This window comes from Molothrus aeneus, chromosome 13, assembly GCF_037042795.1.
Source record: "Molothrus aeneus isolate 106 chromosome 13, BPBGC_Maene_1.0, whole genome shotgun sequence".
Lineage (NCBI taxonomy): Eukaryota > Metazoa > Chordata > Aves > Passeriformes > Icteridae > Molothrus > Molothrus aeneus.
In genome coordinates this window covers 2498134-2516044 of record NC_089658.1, presented here as the reverse complement: position 1 = coordinate 2516044, position 17911 = coordinate 2498134, and the positions used below count along the sequence as shown (strand labels likewise).

General features: G+C 52.6%; 1 protein-coding gene across 1 annotated transcript; it reads left to right on the top strand.

Annotated features, from left to right (window-relative positions):
* The first annotated feature begins 5603 nt into the window (after window positions 1–5603).
* Window positions 5604–14982, top strand: HEXA (hexosaminidase subunit alpha). Its single transcript, XM_066558568.1, has 14 exons — window positions 5604–5859; window positions 8634–8732; window positions 9026–9091; window positions 9246–9292; window positions 9619–9729; window positions 10213–10314; window positions 10402–10534; window positions 11161–11341; window positions 11657–11743; window positions 12088–12160; window positions 12613–12793; window positions 12884–12974; window positions 13379–13483; window positions 13951–14982. Exons 1-14 carry the CDS (start codon window positions 5604–5606, stop codon window positions 14012–14014), a joined length of 1596 nt encoding a protein of 531 aa, XP_066414665.1. The 3' UTR covers window positions 14015–14982.
* Window positions 14983–17911: the final 2929 nt, after the last annotated feature.

The following is a 17911-nucleotide window of genomic DNA, read 5'->3' as shown; positions in this document are numbered from 1 at the left end:
GGGCGTAAAGGGGCTCCAGGAGAGCTGGAGAGGGACTTGAGACAAGGAATGGACAGACAGGACACAGGGAATGGCTTCCACTACCAGAGGGCAGGGTTAGATAGGGGAGAAATTCTTCCCTGTGAGGGTGGGGAGGCCCTGGCACAGGTTGCCCAGGGCAGCTGTGGCTGCCCATGGAAGTGTTCCAGGCCAGGTTGGACAGGGCTTGGAGCACCCTGGGATGGTGGAAGGTGTCTCTGTCCATGGCAGGGGCTGGAACAAAATGATCTTTAGAGGTAGGGACCTACCTTCCTACCCAAACCATGCTATGATTCTATGATGGTTCCATGATTCCAGTAATAAATATTTATAAACAGTGATGGGATCATCTCAATGACATCCCACAAATAAAGGAAACCAGTTCTCCTTCTACAGTTCCAGCCTTACCTTTCCCAACTGCAAGACGGGCATCAGCATTTTGCAGCTGGTTACTCCAGCAACAGTTGCACTAATACATCTCAAAAATACTCTTTGGAATGAAGTTTTATCCGTGCCTTTTGCAAAAGGCTTTTCTTTATTTTGAAATTTCCAACCAACGGTCACGTATGAAGCCCTGGTCACCCACCACTTTCTTGTAGGTGGTTGGCAAAAAGTACCTGAGAAAAGCAGGGCTGCTGCCTTTAGCTCATTTGGAGGGGATCTGCACTGTCTCTGGGGATTTTAGGACTCCAGCTACTGAGGAAAGCCAAAAACTGCTCTTCTGCCCACTCTGAAAAATGATTTAGATCTCCATAGACACCTGGTGCTTTTTCACTTTATTCTTGCAAGAGCTTAATTACCCAAGTGATTCTGGTAACTGTTAACACTGAAGCTGACAAGAATAAAATATTGCCTTGCAATCACCTTGCTCCCCAAAGTTAAGCACATGCTTACAGGATTTATGGGAGCGTCGCCTCTGGGCACAGGGAGTTTGTCACGGCGCATCCACAGGCTCTGATTGATTCCAGCTCAGCCCCACAGCCGTGACTGGGAGCAGCCAGGGACAGCAGCCACATGTACTCAGCCTCCACAAGAACTTGCAGCATCTCCTCGTGACAAGCCCTGATTCGTGATGCCAAAATGCTGTGAAAGTGCTGGTGCCCCACACCACAAACCGCCTGCAGATTCAGGGTGAACCTCCCATCCCACCCAGCCTCTTTCCTGCTCCTGCATTTCTTGAGGCAGGCAGGATCTCTGGAAAAAGCCTTTCTTCTCCATCACCAGAGACACACAGAGCTCCCACGCCGGGAGAAAGGAAATCCAGAAGATTTCTCAATGCCTAGGGTTTGATTTTGGGTGTCTGCACACTCTTTAACAACCTCAACCATAAGCATGGGCTGAGCAGCCCTCGGATCACCACTCCAAAGCTGTGCAAGCTGGAGATAACTCAGAAGACAAAAAAGCTCTGTGATAACATCAACAGGGGAAACACCACCAGGCTGAGCTTGAGTCAGGACCCCAAATCCTCCACACTGATGAACACATCTCACTTCAAGCTTTTTGATTTAAACTCCACTCTCAAGCTCCTAACTGTTGAAATAGCAGAATTGATAAGTGGTGATCTAGCTGGGAAGGTAGGGATGTGGAAATGAGTTATCCTGTGCTTTGAAAAGTGCTGGAATGCATCCCTGTGCCTCCAAAAGCATCCTGCTATATATACCAGCTTGCTTCAGGCCCCCAAAACATCAAGGTTCCTCGTGGGCTGAGTTGTTAGAGCTGGTGAGAATCACCTGGATGTGGATTTAGCATCTCATGTTTAGGATCTTCTTTGTGCACATGCTAAAGCTCAACCAAATGTCTCTGGGGGCTCCTGCTGGGTGTTTAAATGGGGGCACCCCTCTGCTTGATGATAAGCAACGTCATCCCTGAAATACAAAGATGTGCAACAGAAGGGTCCACACCTGAAAAGACCTGGCACATGCTGACCACACTTCCTCCAGATCACCACCACAAGTAAGGACACTTCAACCCCAAAACCCTTGTGCTTCCAGTCCAAATCCCATCATTATTTTACCAAGGATTAAAGTGAAGGTAAACAAGCAAATGGAGACAGTAGTTTTGCCCAGAAAGAGATGCCAAAATTCAAGTTAGAGGTATTTCCAGGAGATGATCTGTGTTTTCCAAAGCCCTCTTCCAGCCACACCATCAACAGGTCCCTTGAGCTGGAAGTTGCTTCATTCAGGAGCAATTTTCCTAGACAGTGTTGGCTCAAAGAGCAAAGCAAATAGAAAACTCATGCCCTGTGAAGGTGTTCATGAATGGCTTCTCATCAGAGGAAGAATCAGTGTGCAAAACACCCTCCTGGTTAAATGCAGAAGCAGCCAACATTATGGGGAGTTAGGCAGCATAATAAATGGAATTATATATTTTAAAAATGCTGTGATGCAACTGCACTGATAGCCCAAAGGCCACCTTCATGCACCGAAGTCAAACAAACCAGAAAGACTCAAATGTGACACCAGCTAGGTTTTATAACAATTTATATCAGAATAATTAATTTGGATTGTTACCAAATTCATTGTTGGTAGCAAGCAGGTAATCCAGCAATGTTCTGGCACAGCAGTTTTTTGCAGTCCTCCAGCAAGTCCCAACTTTTGCATCAGAGGGGTTTGTACCTAAGCCAGTACCTAAGCTTTGTACCTAAGCCAGTACAACCCTGCCTGGGGTTCACTCCCTGCATGTTCCTTGCTGAACTACCTTGGAAAAGGGCCTCCCAGGTGGTTTTATCAGCCTGCAGATCTGCTCTGAGCCCATGAGCTGATTATTGATGGGCTACTGAAGAGCATCAGCAGCTTCAGGCTGCTGGTGCTCTGTGCCTGCCACAGGACAGAGTGCAAACCAGGTTCTTCCAGCCAAGCTCCAGAGTTAGACACACACTTAAGCAGTTTTTTTATGTAAAGAAACACTCGAAAATCAGACTGTTAGTCTGGATTAATGCCGGCCAGCTACAGATGAACTTCAATGAGTCATCCCCCAGAGACATCAGGTCCCCTAAAATAGCATCAGCAACTGAATCTGTAGAAAGGCTGGAATATTTGGACTGAAAGCTCTGATCACAATGCTTTACATAAGCTGGCAAACATGCCACCCTCCCCAGGCTGAAATGAGAATTCGCCTCAAGCCAGGGCACTCCCACAGTTCTGTCTCTTGCGCTGGGAAGCACAGTCCTGACATTGCCTGATGGAAGACAGCAACAAACTGGCTTGTTTGGGGTGTTCTTCCTTCCACTGAAATTTTAATTCAGTGAAACTACTTGAGGACAAGTCCAGAGATACTGAAATCAACCAAATACAGTCAGAAAATGGTGGTAACAGCTGGTGCTCCAGAAGTTTGCACAGGGAAAAGCAACAAACCCAGCATGAGACCACAGAGGTTTTATGCAGACTGGCAGCAGGAAACTTGAATGCAAAGAATGACAGGGGCCACTTTCCCAGAGGTCTGACACAGGCTGGAATACAGGTGTTCTCTTTTCCTGCTGTGTGATGAGGACAGAGGTAAAGAAGGGCCACAAAATCCTGGAAGAATAGTGAGGAAGCAGCCTGGCATGTGCCATTGTGTTGAATTTGGGTCCTGCCACCTCTGTAGGGAAAACAAGGGATGATTGTCAGGAGCCTGAGGGAACCAACAAGCTTTAATTGACCCTTTAATTGGTCCCTCTCCTGAGACCTCCACCCATGAACTCCATAAGTTCCATTATTTCTGAGATCCAGGCAACCAATTCCTCCTGATCTCTGCTATGAGTGTACCTGCTCCTAGGTATTCCTAAACTGATGTTGGACTTCACTCAGTGCCTTTAATTCTCTGTTGGTCCAGCCCTGTGCTCTGTTAGCCTGGCTGTGGAGGTACACCCACCTGGTAAGGCTGTGCCTGTCCTTGGCTCCTGGCTCACCTTCCCATTAGATGGACTTTGCTGTTTTACACAGCTGGAAAAGAAAGATGCAGTGCTGTGTAGGTGTTGAGCTCATGGCAACACCATTTGGCTCTCTTTGACCCCCTTCCTGATGGAGCCCAGCTTCTCTATCTCTAGGTGACCCTTAGTCCCCTCCCTATGGATGGGGAGCTCCCCATGAGCTCCCTATAAATTTTCACTAACCTCATTAAATTCCCACAATCCCATTTAGACCCAAACCTGTGATCTCCTCCTGGTGCCTCATTTCCCCACAAGTTTTTCACCTCCACGTCACCCCCAAGAACTTCACTGGAACCTCACAGCCTTCTTCAACACTGGAGAGCACCTCCCTCCATCTCTCCCCAGCCCCACTGAAACCCTTCCATGTCTTCCCAGCTCTTTTTCTTTCCCCATCGGTCTCCAGCTTTGTGCTGGTGCTATTCTAACATTTGACAACAAGTTTCTTGTGTTTTTTTTTTTCTACAAAAAGCTTTTTTCCTGTTGATCCTGTTCTCTCTACACTGCTCCCATGAGGGACAATACCTTACATTCCCCACCAGACCTTTCCATAGCTATGTCCTGCTCACACAGAATGGTTTTTCCTCTTGTGTGATGGGGCCATCTCCCTTGTCACACTTTCTCCTGTGCCATTTGTTTAATTTCCTCCTTGCTCCCATGCCTCTGGCTTGTCTCCCAGCACGCCTGATACCTTGGAGTTTTCTGGGACAACAGGTTTTTAATAATTTGATGGAATGAGTTCCCTTGTAGGTTTGTGCTGGCAATTAGATGGGTAAGACCTGGGCTTAAGGCCCTTATTTGAGTTGGGGATTGCTAAGGAAAGCAGAGCTGGAGGGAGGAAGCAAATTAAATAGAGTTCATCTGAGGTTAAGGCTTTCCTTGGAAAAGCCAAGCACTGCACGGAAAGCATCCCTGCACCACTTCATTGTGAGGATCCACCATGGAATAAAGCCTCTTTTATTTGTACAACCCAATCAATATTTCACTGGCCACATATAAAATATCCTTGGAAACCAGTGCAAAGGATGATTTATATATTGCTCATAAAAATACACAGCACCAACAGAAGATGCTTTAACCCAAGGTGGATCCAAAGCATGGGAAAGGGGTGCCGGTTTTCAGCTGAGAGAGGTCTAGTTAGGTTAGACACAAGGAAGAATTTATTTACAATGGGGGTGGTGAGGCCCTGGTGTAGGTTGCCCAGAAAAGCTGTAGGTGCCCCATCCCTGGAAGTGTCCAAAGCCAGGTTGGACACAGGGCCTGGAGCAAGGTGGGATAGAGGAAGATGTCCCTGCTCATGGCTGGAATTAAATGGTCTTTACGATCACTTTCAGCCCAAAACACTACATGATTCCACGAAAGCAGCAGAGGTGAAATACATGATTTAAACCATCAATCTCCTCAAACCCGGTGCAGGCTGCTGAAGCTCCCTGGCGGCAGAAATCATGGCTGGGGTGGGGGGGCTGTAAAGCCTGAAGGCTGGGACAGAAATGATTTTCGGTGGGGAGCTGCAGGGGCTTCCGTACCTTATTACAAGAGAAGGAGGGAAGGGTGGACTGCCGGGGGAGGCTGTGGGCCAGCGGGGGGAACGCCGTGAGGGCGGGCCTGAGCTGCCATTTCGCGGCCGCCCGGCCCCCCGCTGTCGGGCGGTGCCGCCTCCCTCAGGCTCGGGCGCGACATGGCGGCGGCGCGGGAGGTGCAGCTGTCGCTGCTCCGGCTGCTGCTGCTCCCGCCCCTGCTGCTGCCGGGCCCGGCGGGGGCCGTGTGGCCGCAGCCCCAGGCCCAGAGCTTCCCGCCCGGCGGCGGCCGCTGCCCGGTGCTCGCCCGCGGGTTCCGCTTCGCCGTGGCGGACGGCTCGGCCGTGGGGCCGGGCTGCGCCGTGCTGGACGCCGCCTTCCAGCGGTACTGGCCGCTGCTCTTCGGCCGTCCCACCGGTGAGGGCCGCGGCGGGCGCTGACCCTTCTTCTCCGTGGCTTTGAGCTTAAACAACCCCCGACACCCTCGCTAATTCTGGGGTCAGACCGCGGGGTTTGGTGGCCGTCTGCCTCCCCTCAGTTCTGCGGCGGCAGGTGGGGTGGGAGTTGTGGTTTGGATGGGGTCTGGTGGCAAGGGCAGCGATGGGTTGGGATTTGGAGAGCAGTGCCTATGGCACGTGTGGAAGGAATCTAATCGAGTTTGGCACAGCACTAGTTGTCCTTCTGCCAAGATTTCGGCTCTCGCTATCAAGAGTTTTCTCTATTTCATTTTTTGCTTCCTCCAGGTAGTGTTAATCTCTCCATTGCTTCATTTCACTTCCTTCTCTTGTGGCTGCAGGGAGAGCTGCTCCCACTCTTGCAGCCATTCCTGCTTCAGGGTTACTGCTCAGTCTTGGCTGTTAGCAGCTTTCGGTGGCCTGTGTGAGGTCTCACCTGGAGGAAAGACTTCTGCTTTGTGTGTGTTCTTCCAAGTACATACTTGTGCCACAGGACACCTCTGCCAAAGTGGAGCTGCTAAAAGTCCTGAGGCAGCGTGGCTTTTCTGCCAGGGAGGGATTAGCTCCTGGATTCATCCTGAAATTGTAGGGTAAGATGAGGAAAGGCAAAAGCTTTGAGAGTCTGGATTTGCTGTGGGACAGGCTCTAAAGGTTTCTTGAACCCAGACTTCTTCATGACAGCACCCATTGCTTGCCTGGGATGAGCTGCAGGAAATCTCTTGGCTGTGGAGCTGACGTGCAGGGACGCTCAGTAGCTGCGTGGGTCTGCTGCAGCCTGAAGTGCTATATGCAGGGAGTATGAAGCACTTCATTCATCAAAAAGAGCTAGTAACTCTGCTCCCGAGTGTTTTAAATGTCAGTGTGAACTCTGTCGCTGCTGATCAAAGCAGAGAAGGGTGGCAGTATTGGAAGCTGCTTGGCTTTGTCTTGAGTACATCATACTTTGAAAAAAGCAGGTTTGAAACAGAGAACCCTTTGGCTTATTTTATTTCTTCAACTCTTGTGAGTAGAAGTAGAAATAAATTTTGATTTGAGAGCCAAAAAGGCTCCTCTTGGTTCTCTTTTGCTGCTAGGAACTAAAAACAGCTGATCTAATTATTCACGCTCTCCTGTTCCACTCAGAGGGGAAATGTGACCATCAAATCACTTGGAGCAACACTGCGATCACAAGATCCAGCTCACACTCATCACTTTCCATATGCCCTGCTTTCTGATGTTCAAGCTACACAAATTATTTTAAGGCCTTTTTTCCCCTCTTTTCCTTCGGTTTTTTTTTTGGTCTTTTTTTTTTCCGCATGGGTGGTTAGTAAGAACAGGCAGTGGAAACCTTGGATGAAAGGAAATCATTTGTATTAATAGAGGAAATAAATGGCAGAAACCATTTTCTGGCTGCGCTGCCTTGCAGGTGTGGTTGGTGGTGGTGCCTGGCTGCACCTTGGCCTAGGGGGCTGTGTTTGGGTTGGGAAGCACCTCACCCAGCAGGTTCAAACACGGCGTGTGATGGTGGGACCAATTCTGTCGAGGCTCCTCAGCAGAATGAGTGCTCCCAGGCCTGAGAGCGGCTGTTCCCGGTGAACTGCCGCCTTCCCCAGCGGAGGGAGCAGGTCTTGCTGTGCTGCTTGCACATCTGTGAGGTTGCCTTGGCTACCAGCTTGTCTGCAACCGAGAGGAAAGCTCAAAACAGGGCTGGCTTCAAGCTGTTTTCCTTCTCTCCGCAGAGGTTTCGTCATCCCTTCATGGAGAAATCGGGATTTCTGTCAGCTCCTGTGAGCTGTGGAGCAGGGGCTCTCTGCATTTTTCTGAAATGCTGGCAGTGCCACAGTCTCTCTGGAAACTTCTTGATACTCTTGGCTTATTCAAAGCCAAGCTCTTTATTTTTAGTGACCACATTGAGCATTGGCTGTTCCTGGGAATGCTGTGGGGTGTAGGTATGGACCTTGTCTGGGATGAGCAGGGTCCCACCCTGCTACCCCATGCTCCTTCTGGCAACTGACTGCTTTAAGTCCATTGCACCCCAATGAAGGCTGAGCATCCCTTTGGAATGGGGGAGTGACTCAAGTGGGAATTCAGGCTTGTGCATCCTTGGAAGTGCTCTTCGGTTAGGGAAGTGTGCCCAGAGCTCCTACTTGAGGTCTCAATGTGACTGGGCTCGTTTCTCTGGCTGCTACACCTGGATCCTGCTCTGCAGAAGGTGAAGTCAATTGGGAGCTTTTCTGAGCTGGCTGAGACCTTTTGATTGCCTCTAACTCAGGCCAGTTTAACAGATTCATTCTCCACCCTTTTTTAAAGATTTTCTTTGCCCTTTTCCAAGAAGTTTGGGTAGAGCAGAGCTCTTGGGCTTGTAGTTTTTTGCAGTGCTGGGAAATCTTGGAAACAAGAAGCTCTTCACCCTCATAGAGAAGCTTTCACTAGCCATGGCTGTAGTGTAAGAGCCAGGGCTGGTGTCCAGGAAGCCTCAGGGGCTGCTGCTAGTCCATATTCTGATGTTTCTCCTCTCTTGTGTGCTCCTTTAAGCTTCCTTGTGGGCTTCCTCACAGGTTGGGATCAGCTCATGTTCTCCTGTTTGGCTGTGTTGAAATTAACCCCTGCTGAACACTGTGGTGTTTGTTTTGGGGTGCAGGAAGGGGTGCCTGTTTCTGCTTCCATCCCTAGCTGGGCTGGGAGGATGGTGGTGGGCTTGGAAGCAGGGAAAAGAGCTGGGATGGGGTTGATGTGCATGGTTTGTGTCCTTTGCAGAGAATGAGCCATCCTGGGAAACACCCTGCACCAAGCTTCTCGTCTATGTTTCCACTCCAGGCTGTGACGGGTTTCCCAGCCTGGACTCCAATGAAAGCTGTAAGTGACAGGGTTGGGAGTGAGAGGGAACGTGGCTGTTTCTGTGCCTGTCACTGGGAAGTAGCACTGTGCAGTTACCCTTGGATTTGGGGAGGTCACCAATTCCCTGCTCTTGAGACGCTGGGGCAGGGCAGGAAGAACCTGAGAGTGCTGATAAAACAGTGGAGAGAGGATTAAAACAGGAAGAAAGAACCAAAATTCAGTTCTCTGGGGTCTGGGGTGCAGTTCTGTACCTGAGCCCTGCCCAGTGCTGTTGTGGCAGTGTGGGCCATCCCTCTGATGCTGTTTTTCAGATAAGCTGTCTGTCTCCAAAGGCTCCATGCTGCTCTCAGCAGAGACCATCTGGGGAGCTCTCCGAGGTGAGCTGTGCTTCCCACAGGGCATTCCCACTCTCCCTGCCTCAGGCCTGTGGGGATGTCTCCAGTGCCTCCCTCTTTCCATAGACTTTGTTAATTGAGCTCTGCTCCTTTGGGGGTGTCTGTGCTGAGAAAGGGGCTGTGTGTTTTCCTGCAGGCCTGGAAACATTCAGCCAGCTTGTTGGGAGAGACGAGAATGGCACGGTGAGTCCTAGCCTCATCCCCTGGGGGCAGGCAGCTCCCCATAGTGCCCCAGCCTCCATGGGGACAGGCTGAGAGTTGCTGGGATGCTTGGAATGAGTGGGCACAGCCTTGCCAAGGGCCAGGTGGAAATTCATGGATCCAGCCAGATCCCTGCCTTCTGAGTGCGTAAGGAAGTGCTGCAGCTCTTTCTGGACACTTTGCACTCTGGGCAGTGAGAGCACCTCTGTCCTGCCAACCCTGGGGACAGTGGTGACCCTCAATGTCTCTTGCTAATGGCCATTTGTCCAACATCCTGCTCACATCTTCCTCGTGTCTTCTGTGTGCAGTACTACATCAATGAGACAGAAATCGTGGACTTTCCCCGCTTCCCTCACCGGGGACTGTTGCTGGACACCTCTCGACACTACCTGCCTCTGAAAGCTATCCTGGAAACTCTGGTAGGACACCCATGCTGGGAAATGAGATGGTTTAATTGGGTGTCCCTTCCCCTGTGACAACTGAGCTCCCTTGTTTGGGTGATTTCTCAGCTGCCTTTGTTAAAAAGAACACCCTGAGGTATTTTGGATCCCTGCAGTCCAGGTTAGTCTTCAGGGCTGAGTTGTTTCTAAGGCAAGGGAAAACACTGGTAAAGGTGGGTGGTGGTTCTATGCTCATCCCAAGCAGAATTAAATTTCCAGATCTCCACCAGTGGCTCTGTTACAGGGAGAACAGGGATTTTACTAAGCAGAAGTATTCCTGGCCCTGTGCAACTTTTGTGTTTGGAGAGAGGTGTCTGAATCCCTCTTGGATCCTGGGGAGCATCTAGGGAGACTCTGCCTTGTCCTTCTGGAGCTGGAGGACCTTGTTCTCTATCTGTGGCAAGCTGGGTGACCTTTCAGAAGGGATGGGACATGTTTCATCTTTGTCCTGTTCCTTCCCAGGACGTCATGGCTTACAACAAGTTCAATGTCTTTCACTGGCACATTGTGGATGACCCATCTTTCCCCTATGAGAGTTCCACATTCCCAGAGCTCAGCAAGCAGGTAATGATCACCATGTAAAGCCCAGCTCAGGTGAGCAGATCCCTGCCTCTGCTCCTGAGCAAGGCACTGAGCTTTCCTGTGTCCCAGGGAGCCTTCAATGCCATGACCCACGTGTACACAGCCAGTGACGTGCGCAGCGTGATCGAGTACGCCCGGCTGCGCGGCATCAGAGTCATCGCCGAGTTCGACACCCCCGGCCACACCCTCTCCTGGGGGCCAGGTGAGGAGCACACCCTGCCTGCTGCTGCTGCTCTGAGGAGACTTGGAGCTGTCCCAGGGGCAGGAATGGGTGCTGCAATCTGGACCCTAAAAGCTGGGTGTGAGCAGCAGTGTCCCACAGGCTGGCTTTGATGAGGAGCAAACCATTATTTGGGGGATGTGGGGCCCAGTGATCCAACTTCAAGAGCAAAATTCAAAGGGAAACATTTCCACATTTCCATATTTTCTTGGGTCCAAGCTGGGTGATTTTTTTGTGGGAGCATCTGCTCTATCAAAACTAACACTATGGCTTATTGCAAGGTTCTTGTGTAACTGAGGGTACAGCTGGCCAAGCTTCCTTGATCTGCTCAGCTGTGTCCCAGTCCTGACACACTGCTATCTACTCCAGGAACTGTGTCTCCTATGTCTAAAAGTGCAAGAAGCTCCAGGAAAACATTCCATTGGTTTTTTCTCTTCTTTCCCTGCCTCCAAATGCCAGGGCCCATGTTAAAATTCTCTGTGTGTGTGGTCACAGCTGGAACTGTGGCTGTCCCTCCTTCCTTGTCCCCTGACAGGCCCTAAGTTGTGCTGAGTGGAACTGTAGAGGGAATTGCCCCTTCCTCACCATCCTGCATTTGTTATCATCAGGTGCTCCAGGCCTCCTGACTCCCTGCTATATGGGCAAGGCTCCTTCTGGAGTCTATGGGCCCATCAACCCCATTGTTAACAGCACCTACCAGTTTGTGACCAGGTTGTTCCAAGAGGTCAGCACTGTGTTCCCAGACTTCTTTCTCCACCTTGGTGGTGATGAGGTAGATTTCACGTGCTGGTGAGTTTGAGATCAGTCTGGATGGGGGCTGGGGGCAAGTATTTGGGATTGGAGTCCCAGCCTGTGGCTTCTTGATCATGAGCTTTGGTGTCCTGCTCTCCCAGGCCAGGGGTAGTGGTGGTGCTTGGGATTTTTGGGATTTCTGTGCTCATGGTGATGCTGAATATAGGGAGCTGCTGGTGCTGGTGCTGGTCCAGCCACAGCTCTGGAATACCTGGGCAAGCCTTGGACTGTTGTGGGAGGGACTTGACCATGCCTTGACCTTACTGCAGAGCTCAGGTTACAATGGTTTTATTTCTTCTCTTTGGTGCACAGGAAATCCAATCCAGAAATCCGTGCTTTCATGGTTGAGATGGGCCTTGGTGAAGATTACAAAAAATTAGAGTCTTTCTACATCCAGAGGTAAGGACAGGGCATCCAGGGCCTGCTGCTGCACTGTGTCACCAGCTCAAATGTCTTCTGTCCTGGGGACACCAGATGTCCTTTCCAGGAGCTTCCCTGTTGGTCATGTCTCCCTGAGCCCAAAAGGGAACATTTTAGTGGGAGATTGACCACAAAAAAGCCCCTCCTGGGGCTGAGGAGAAAGAAGCCCCATAAGGTGCTGTGCTCTTTCTCTCCTCCTTCAGAAGCACCTCCACATCCTGCTGAGGGTGTTGGGAATATCTGTGCTACTCCTTAGCCTGTATGTAACCACCAAAGAGGGAATCAGTGAGATCACCCAAACCTTGGTACTTTTCCCACTCTAGGCTTCTGGACATCGTCTCTTCCCTTGGCAAAGGTTATATTGTATGGCAGGAGGTGTTTGACAACGACGTGAAGGTGAGAGCTGCCTGTGCTGGGTGAACAGTGCCAGCATCCCCCCTGACACACTGGTGTGCTCTGGGGGGCTGTGCTGGGGTGAGCAGTGCCAGCATCCCCCCTGACACACTGGTGTGCTCTGGGGCTGGTGGGTGTTACTCTGTAATGGGACTGTGGTTGGTCTCAAGATGGTGTTACCAGTGAGCTGTCCTCATCATGGCTTTGTCACACTGCTGCCAATGCTCTGCTTGCTCTAGGATGCAGGTTTTAACCCTGCCCAGGACACTCTGCAAATGGCCTTATCCCTCCTGTTGTTCCTGCAAACCAGATGGGAAGTGGCTCAAATATCAAGCCCAAGTCTGCTTCAGCTTCCTTTTGGGGGTGTGGAGGGGTCAGTGCACTCTGCTCAGGGGAGCAGGTGATGCTTCTGTCACTGCACTGATCCCTGCCCTGTGTTCACCTGTGCTCCTCAGCTGAGGCCTGACACCATCATCCACGTGTGGAAGGAGAACAACCTGCAGTACCTGAACGAGATAGCCAATGTCACCAGGTCTGGCTACAGGGCTCTGCTCTCTGCACCCTGGTACCTCAACCGCATCTCCTACGGGCAGGACTGGATAGAAGCCTATAAGGTGGAGCCCTTGATGTTTGAAGGTGTGTTCCTTGTGTCCCCTTTCTGCATGGCAGCTGCCTTAGCACTCAGATGTAGTGCCAGGAGTGGCTGTTTTGCTGTCCCCTCCACAGGCAGCCCTGAGCAGAAGGCCCTGGTGATCGGTGGCGAGGCCTGCATGTGGGGTGAATATGTGGATGTCACCAACCTGACCCCCAGGCTCTGGTAAGGGAGGCCACGGGGAGGTCACTTGGGTTGTGTGAGGCTGGGCTTGCATCCCTTTTCTTTGCCACCGAGTGTCATGTGCTGAACTCATGGGTTTGATCTGCACGTGGTGCCTGTCCCTGTCCTCCCTGTGCTGGTAACAGCTTCACTGGGGCTGAAATGGGAGTTTGCAAGGCTGTAACAACCTGCTGCTGCAACCAGGTTGTGTTTAACAGCCTTCTGTGCTGTCACCCTGGTCTGCTCCTGATGGGCACGTGTCCGGGAACAGGGAACAGATCTTGGGATACTCTGAAGCCTTTGTGTGTGGAAGGACACTGATTAGGAAAGTGCTTGGGAGTTCAGGGCTTCATGTAAGAATCTTCTGAGCTCCCCCTTGTCCTGACTGCCTGTCTCTTGTCTTCAAGGCCAAGAGCTGGGGCCGTAGCTGAAAGACTCTGGAGCAATGAGACTGTTGGGAACGTGCAGGACGCATACGCCCGGCTGGCGGAGTTCCGCTGCACGCTGCTGGGGTAACCATCCTGGGGCACCTGCCCTTGCCCTGCTGCTCTGGGCTCAACCCTGGGAGGGCAGGAGGGAGAAGGGTGCAAAATGACCCTTGTTCCTCTGGAAAGCCCTGGTTTTTGTGCTGCCTGTGTGTGGGCAGAGCCTGCTTTGTGCAGCGCTGGAAGAGCGCTCCTGCTGCTGGCGTAGGCTGGTGGCTCTGGCGAGGAGAGGGCTTTGTGCTGAGGAAGGAGGGGACTTGTCAGCTCTTGCCACTCCTCCTGCAGCACCAGCTTCCCCAGGAAACCTGTCCTCACCCCGTGCTCCCACACATGAGCAAAAAACTGAGTTTATAAGCACAGGATGAAAACCACTCCCTCCTTGTCACACCTGAAACGGGGCACCCACAGCCACCCTGTGCCACTGGAAGCCCTCAGAGCTGGTGGTGTCTCTGCCTGTGCCTCTCCCTGATGCCATCCTTCTGTTCTCTTCCCAGGCGTGGTGTCCAGGCACAGCCTCTCTACGTCGGATACTGTGAGCATGAATTTGGCGGGGTTTGAAGGGAGAGCCCCACTGCCCTGTCTCTGTGCATGCAGGAGGAATGTTCCCCCCTCAGAAGGGCAGAGGGACCCCTTGCCACCCCACCTTCTGCTCTGGCTTCATTCCAATGAACATTTCTTTTGCCTCGGCATGCACTTTTTACCTCTTTTTCTATTTTTATTTCTTTAAATCTATAAATAAATGACCCCAAAGAGGAAAAAGCTGCCTATTCCTGCTCATCTGGGGCTTGGGACACTGTGCAAGGGTTAGCAGGAGATGGGTAGGGCTTGCTCCAGAGATGCTGGTGGAGAAGCATCGTCCTGGCAGCTCTGGAGTTTGCAGGGTGCCTGCTCAGCTGGATGAACTGTGCTTAGCCTCTGCTGCTGTCCCAGGGTTTGCTTCTGCAGTCACATTGTGCTGTGGGGTCCTGTCCTTGTCCCTTATCTCTCCTCTGATGGCCTGGCCTGCAAGGCACCACCTCTGCTGCCCTAAACCCTGGTTGCTGCCACCTCCTCTGACTTTTCCTCAGCAGATGACACCCTGGAGCCTCTCTGAGGAGCCCTTGCAAATCTGCTGAGTGGTGCATGGATACTACAAAATCTCTGCTCAGCTCTTCAGGCTGTCACCTCTGCCTGGGATTTGGCCAGCTGACCATCCTCCTCCTGCTCTGTTATTCTCAGGGTGGGGAGCCCAGCTCCAGGTCTCCTCCATCCAGAGGGATTGGTTTCAATGATGTTTTCCTTGGAGAAGAAACCAGTGGTGCTGCTGTCCCACAGAGCTGGGACAGGCGTGATTGTTGTCCTTCCATGGCTGGGATTGCCGTGCTGGAAACGGCATTCAGCTGAAAGCAGGGAATCTGTCAGGGAGAAATCCCTGCTGGCTGGGACTGTTGTATGTGTGTCTTGGTCTTAAGTGAGTGAGATGCACTGTTATGGCTGGAAACCTTTCATGACTGAACTTGAAATTAAAAATAGTGAATTAACAGTTATTACTGCCTCCTATTTTTACAAGTCAGATTTTTTTTCCTTTTTTTTTTCTCCCCAGTGTGCTGTAACATGGTACCTTGGCTGGGTGCTTTTGTCACTGCAGGGAGCTGCTGCTAGCAGGGATGGGGCAAGCAGGACCCTGACCCTGGGAAGGGTGCTCTGTTCCCAAGAATGTTGCTCTGTTCCCACAGATGATGCTATCCCATTCCCTGCCCTCATTCCACCCTCCCTTCTGCCTTGCTGGGCTCCCTTTCCCCCACAGCCAGGTGTGAGAGCCCCCAGCGCTTGGGATACCCGCGGAGGACCCATCAACATTGCACCTTCCACTGAAGCCTGGTATTGTGATCCAGGTTAAACATCACCCATGATCCCATTTCCCAGGGTGTCTGCACCAGCATTTTCCCAAACCCACCCTCATGGAGGTGGATCAGTGACGTTTCCAGCCTCGCAGGGGCCGGGATCCCGGGAGTGCCCCGCTCTCCCCGCCGCGGCTTTGCCGGGTGGCCCGTTCCTTCCAGAACATCTATTTTGGTCGTGTAAAACTTGCCGGGGAGCAGGGAACAGGGAACAGGCAGCGTGTGAATCACTCGGGGCCAACGGGTTTAAAAATAAACCCAAGCGGCGGCGAGGAGCAGCCGCCAAGCCCCCGGATTCCGGCAGGATTGTGCTCCACACGTCCCAAACCCACCCGTGGGCACTGGGACCAGCCAGGGGAGTTTATTGGGACACGCTTGCAGCGGCGGGCACCTGTGTGCATGGCGCGTGTGAGTGCTTGTAAACACGTGTGTGCATCGGGTGTGTGCCTGCAAGTGTGTGTGCAAGGTGTAAATACTCGGGGTGTGTAATGTGTGTGCTTGTAAACACGTGTGCACCGTGGGCATCGTGTGTGTGTGCTTGTAAACACGTGTGCACCGTGGACATTGTGTGTGTGTGTGTGTGCTTGTAAACACATGTGCACTGTGGGCATCGTGTGTGTGTGCTTGTAAACACGTGTGCACTGTGGGCATCGTGTGTGTGTGTGTGTGCTTGTAAACACGTGTGCACTGTGGGCATCGTGTGTGTGTGCGCTTGTAAACGTGTGTCTGCTTGTGAGCACACATTTGCACACACGTGGTTGTGGGTCCTCACATCCACTCGTGCACACACACATAAGGGTCATTGAACACACATGCATTAAGGGCCCTTGCACGTGTGCACTCACACACATGCACAAATGCACTCGTTCACACATGCATGTGGGTCCTTGCACACATGCACTCATGCACAAGCTTGCACACATGTGCATATAGGTGCATACACTTGTGCATGTGCCTGCACACCTGTGCATATGGATCCCTGCACACTTGCACACATGTGCATGTGTGTCCCTCATGCACATACTTGCACTCCTATGTACACACACACACTTCCACTCATGAGCGAGGGAGTCCTTGCACACATGTGCATATAAGCCATTGCACACGTGTGCATGTGGGTCCTTGCAAGCCCATACATTCCTGTACACACTTGCACACACATGCACACACGTGCAAATACCCCCACACATCATTGCCCAGACTCACACCCATGTGCTGTGCATGCCCTTGCACACACTTACACACACGTGTGCACTCTTGCAGCCCCTGTATGTTCCTGCACACGCTTGAACACACATGCACATGTTTGTGCAGACTTGCACATGCTTGCACACGTGCTCACACACACATGTGCACGGTCGCACACGCTCACACCCCTTCCCACACTCACAAGCCCCTGCACACCCGAGGCAGCGCGCTGGGGAAGCCAGGCTTCCCCCCACCTGGCTGCTGCTTTGGGACTAATTAATTAATTAACGACAACACCAGGTATTAAAGCTGCTCAGTCTAATTACAGATCTTTCGGAGTGACGTGGGATGCAGGAGGGAAGTGCTCTCCTCCTCCCCCTTCTGGGGCAGCCCCAGGGAGCAATAGGGGCAGTGTGGGGTCCATGGAGGCGAAAAACTCAACAAAGTGTCCAAATTGACCCTTTTTGAGCCTGTTCTGTGTGTTTAAACCTTGCTCTGAGGTGGGGAGCAGAGAGGGGTTAAGTCTGGATGCTACTAAAGGGCGGCAGGGAGGAAGGTGGGAGGCTGCTCTGCTCCTTGGACAGCCCTGGCTGGGGTTGGGGGGATGATGGGGCAAAAGGGGGATGGAGGGGGGCGAGGGACTGGAGGCGGGATGGTGAGGGATGATGGGGGAAAGGGAGGGACATAGGTGGTCATGGGGGTGATGAGGGATGAGGAGAAAGGGGGTACATGGGGGGATATGAGGGGGATGGGGGTTGGCGGGGCATGACAGGGGGTGATGGGGGTCATAGGAAGTGATGGGAGGGATGGGGAGGGAGACCGGGGGTGATGGAGAGGATGGGGGTGATGGAGATGGTGGGGGGTGATGGGAGGTGATGGGGAGGATGGGGATGATGGGGGAGGGTGATGGAGGTGGTGGGGGTGATGGTGGTGATAGGGGTTATGGAGATGTTGGGAGGTGATGGGGGGTGATAAGGATTCTGGTGGTGGGGGGGTGCGGGGGGGTGTGTGATGGTAATGATGGGGGCTGATGGAGGATGATCGGGATCATGGGGATCATGGGGGTGACGGGGTGACAGGGGCCGAACGGGGAGACACGGGGGGCAATGGACGGGAGGGTGACGAGCGGGGGGGTCCGGGGTGAGCCCGGCAGGGCGCAGCAGTGGGCGGAGCCGGGACGCGCCCCGCCCCTCTTTCCGCCCCGCGGTTCTGATTGGCCACCGCCCCCTCATTATGCTAATACAGCACCCCTGGGCGGGGCCGTCCGGCTGACGTCACGGGCCCGCTGGCGGGCGCGGGCCGAGCCGAGCCGAGCCGAGAGGTGCCGAGCGGGGCGGTGCCGAGCGGTGCCGAGGCGAGCCGAGCGGTGCCGAGCGGTGCCGAGCGG

What these genes read in the sequence shown, in the direction of transcription:
- HEXA (XM_066558568.1), top strand. Translation starts at nt 5,604, where the DNA reads ATGGCGGCGGCGCGGGAGGTGCAGCTGTCGCTGCTCCGGCTGCTGCTG. An exon ending in GCTCTTCGGCCGTCCCACCG is followed by an intron (nt 5,860 to 8,633) that starts GTGAGGGCCGCG and finishes TGTCCTTTGCAG; the next exon opens with AGAATGAGCCATCCTGGGAA. An exon ending in TGTTTGACAACGACGTGAAG is followed by an intron (nt 12,161 to 12,612) that starts GTGAGAGCTGCC and finishes TGTGCTCCTCAG; the next exon opens with CTGAGGCCTGACACCATCAT.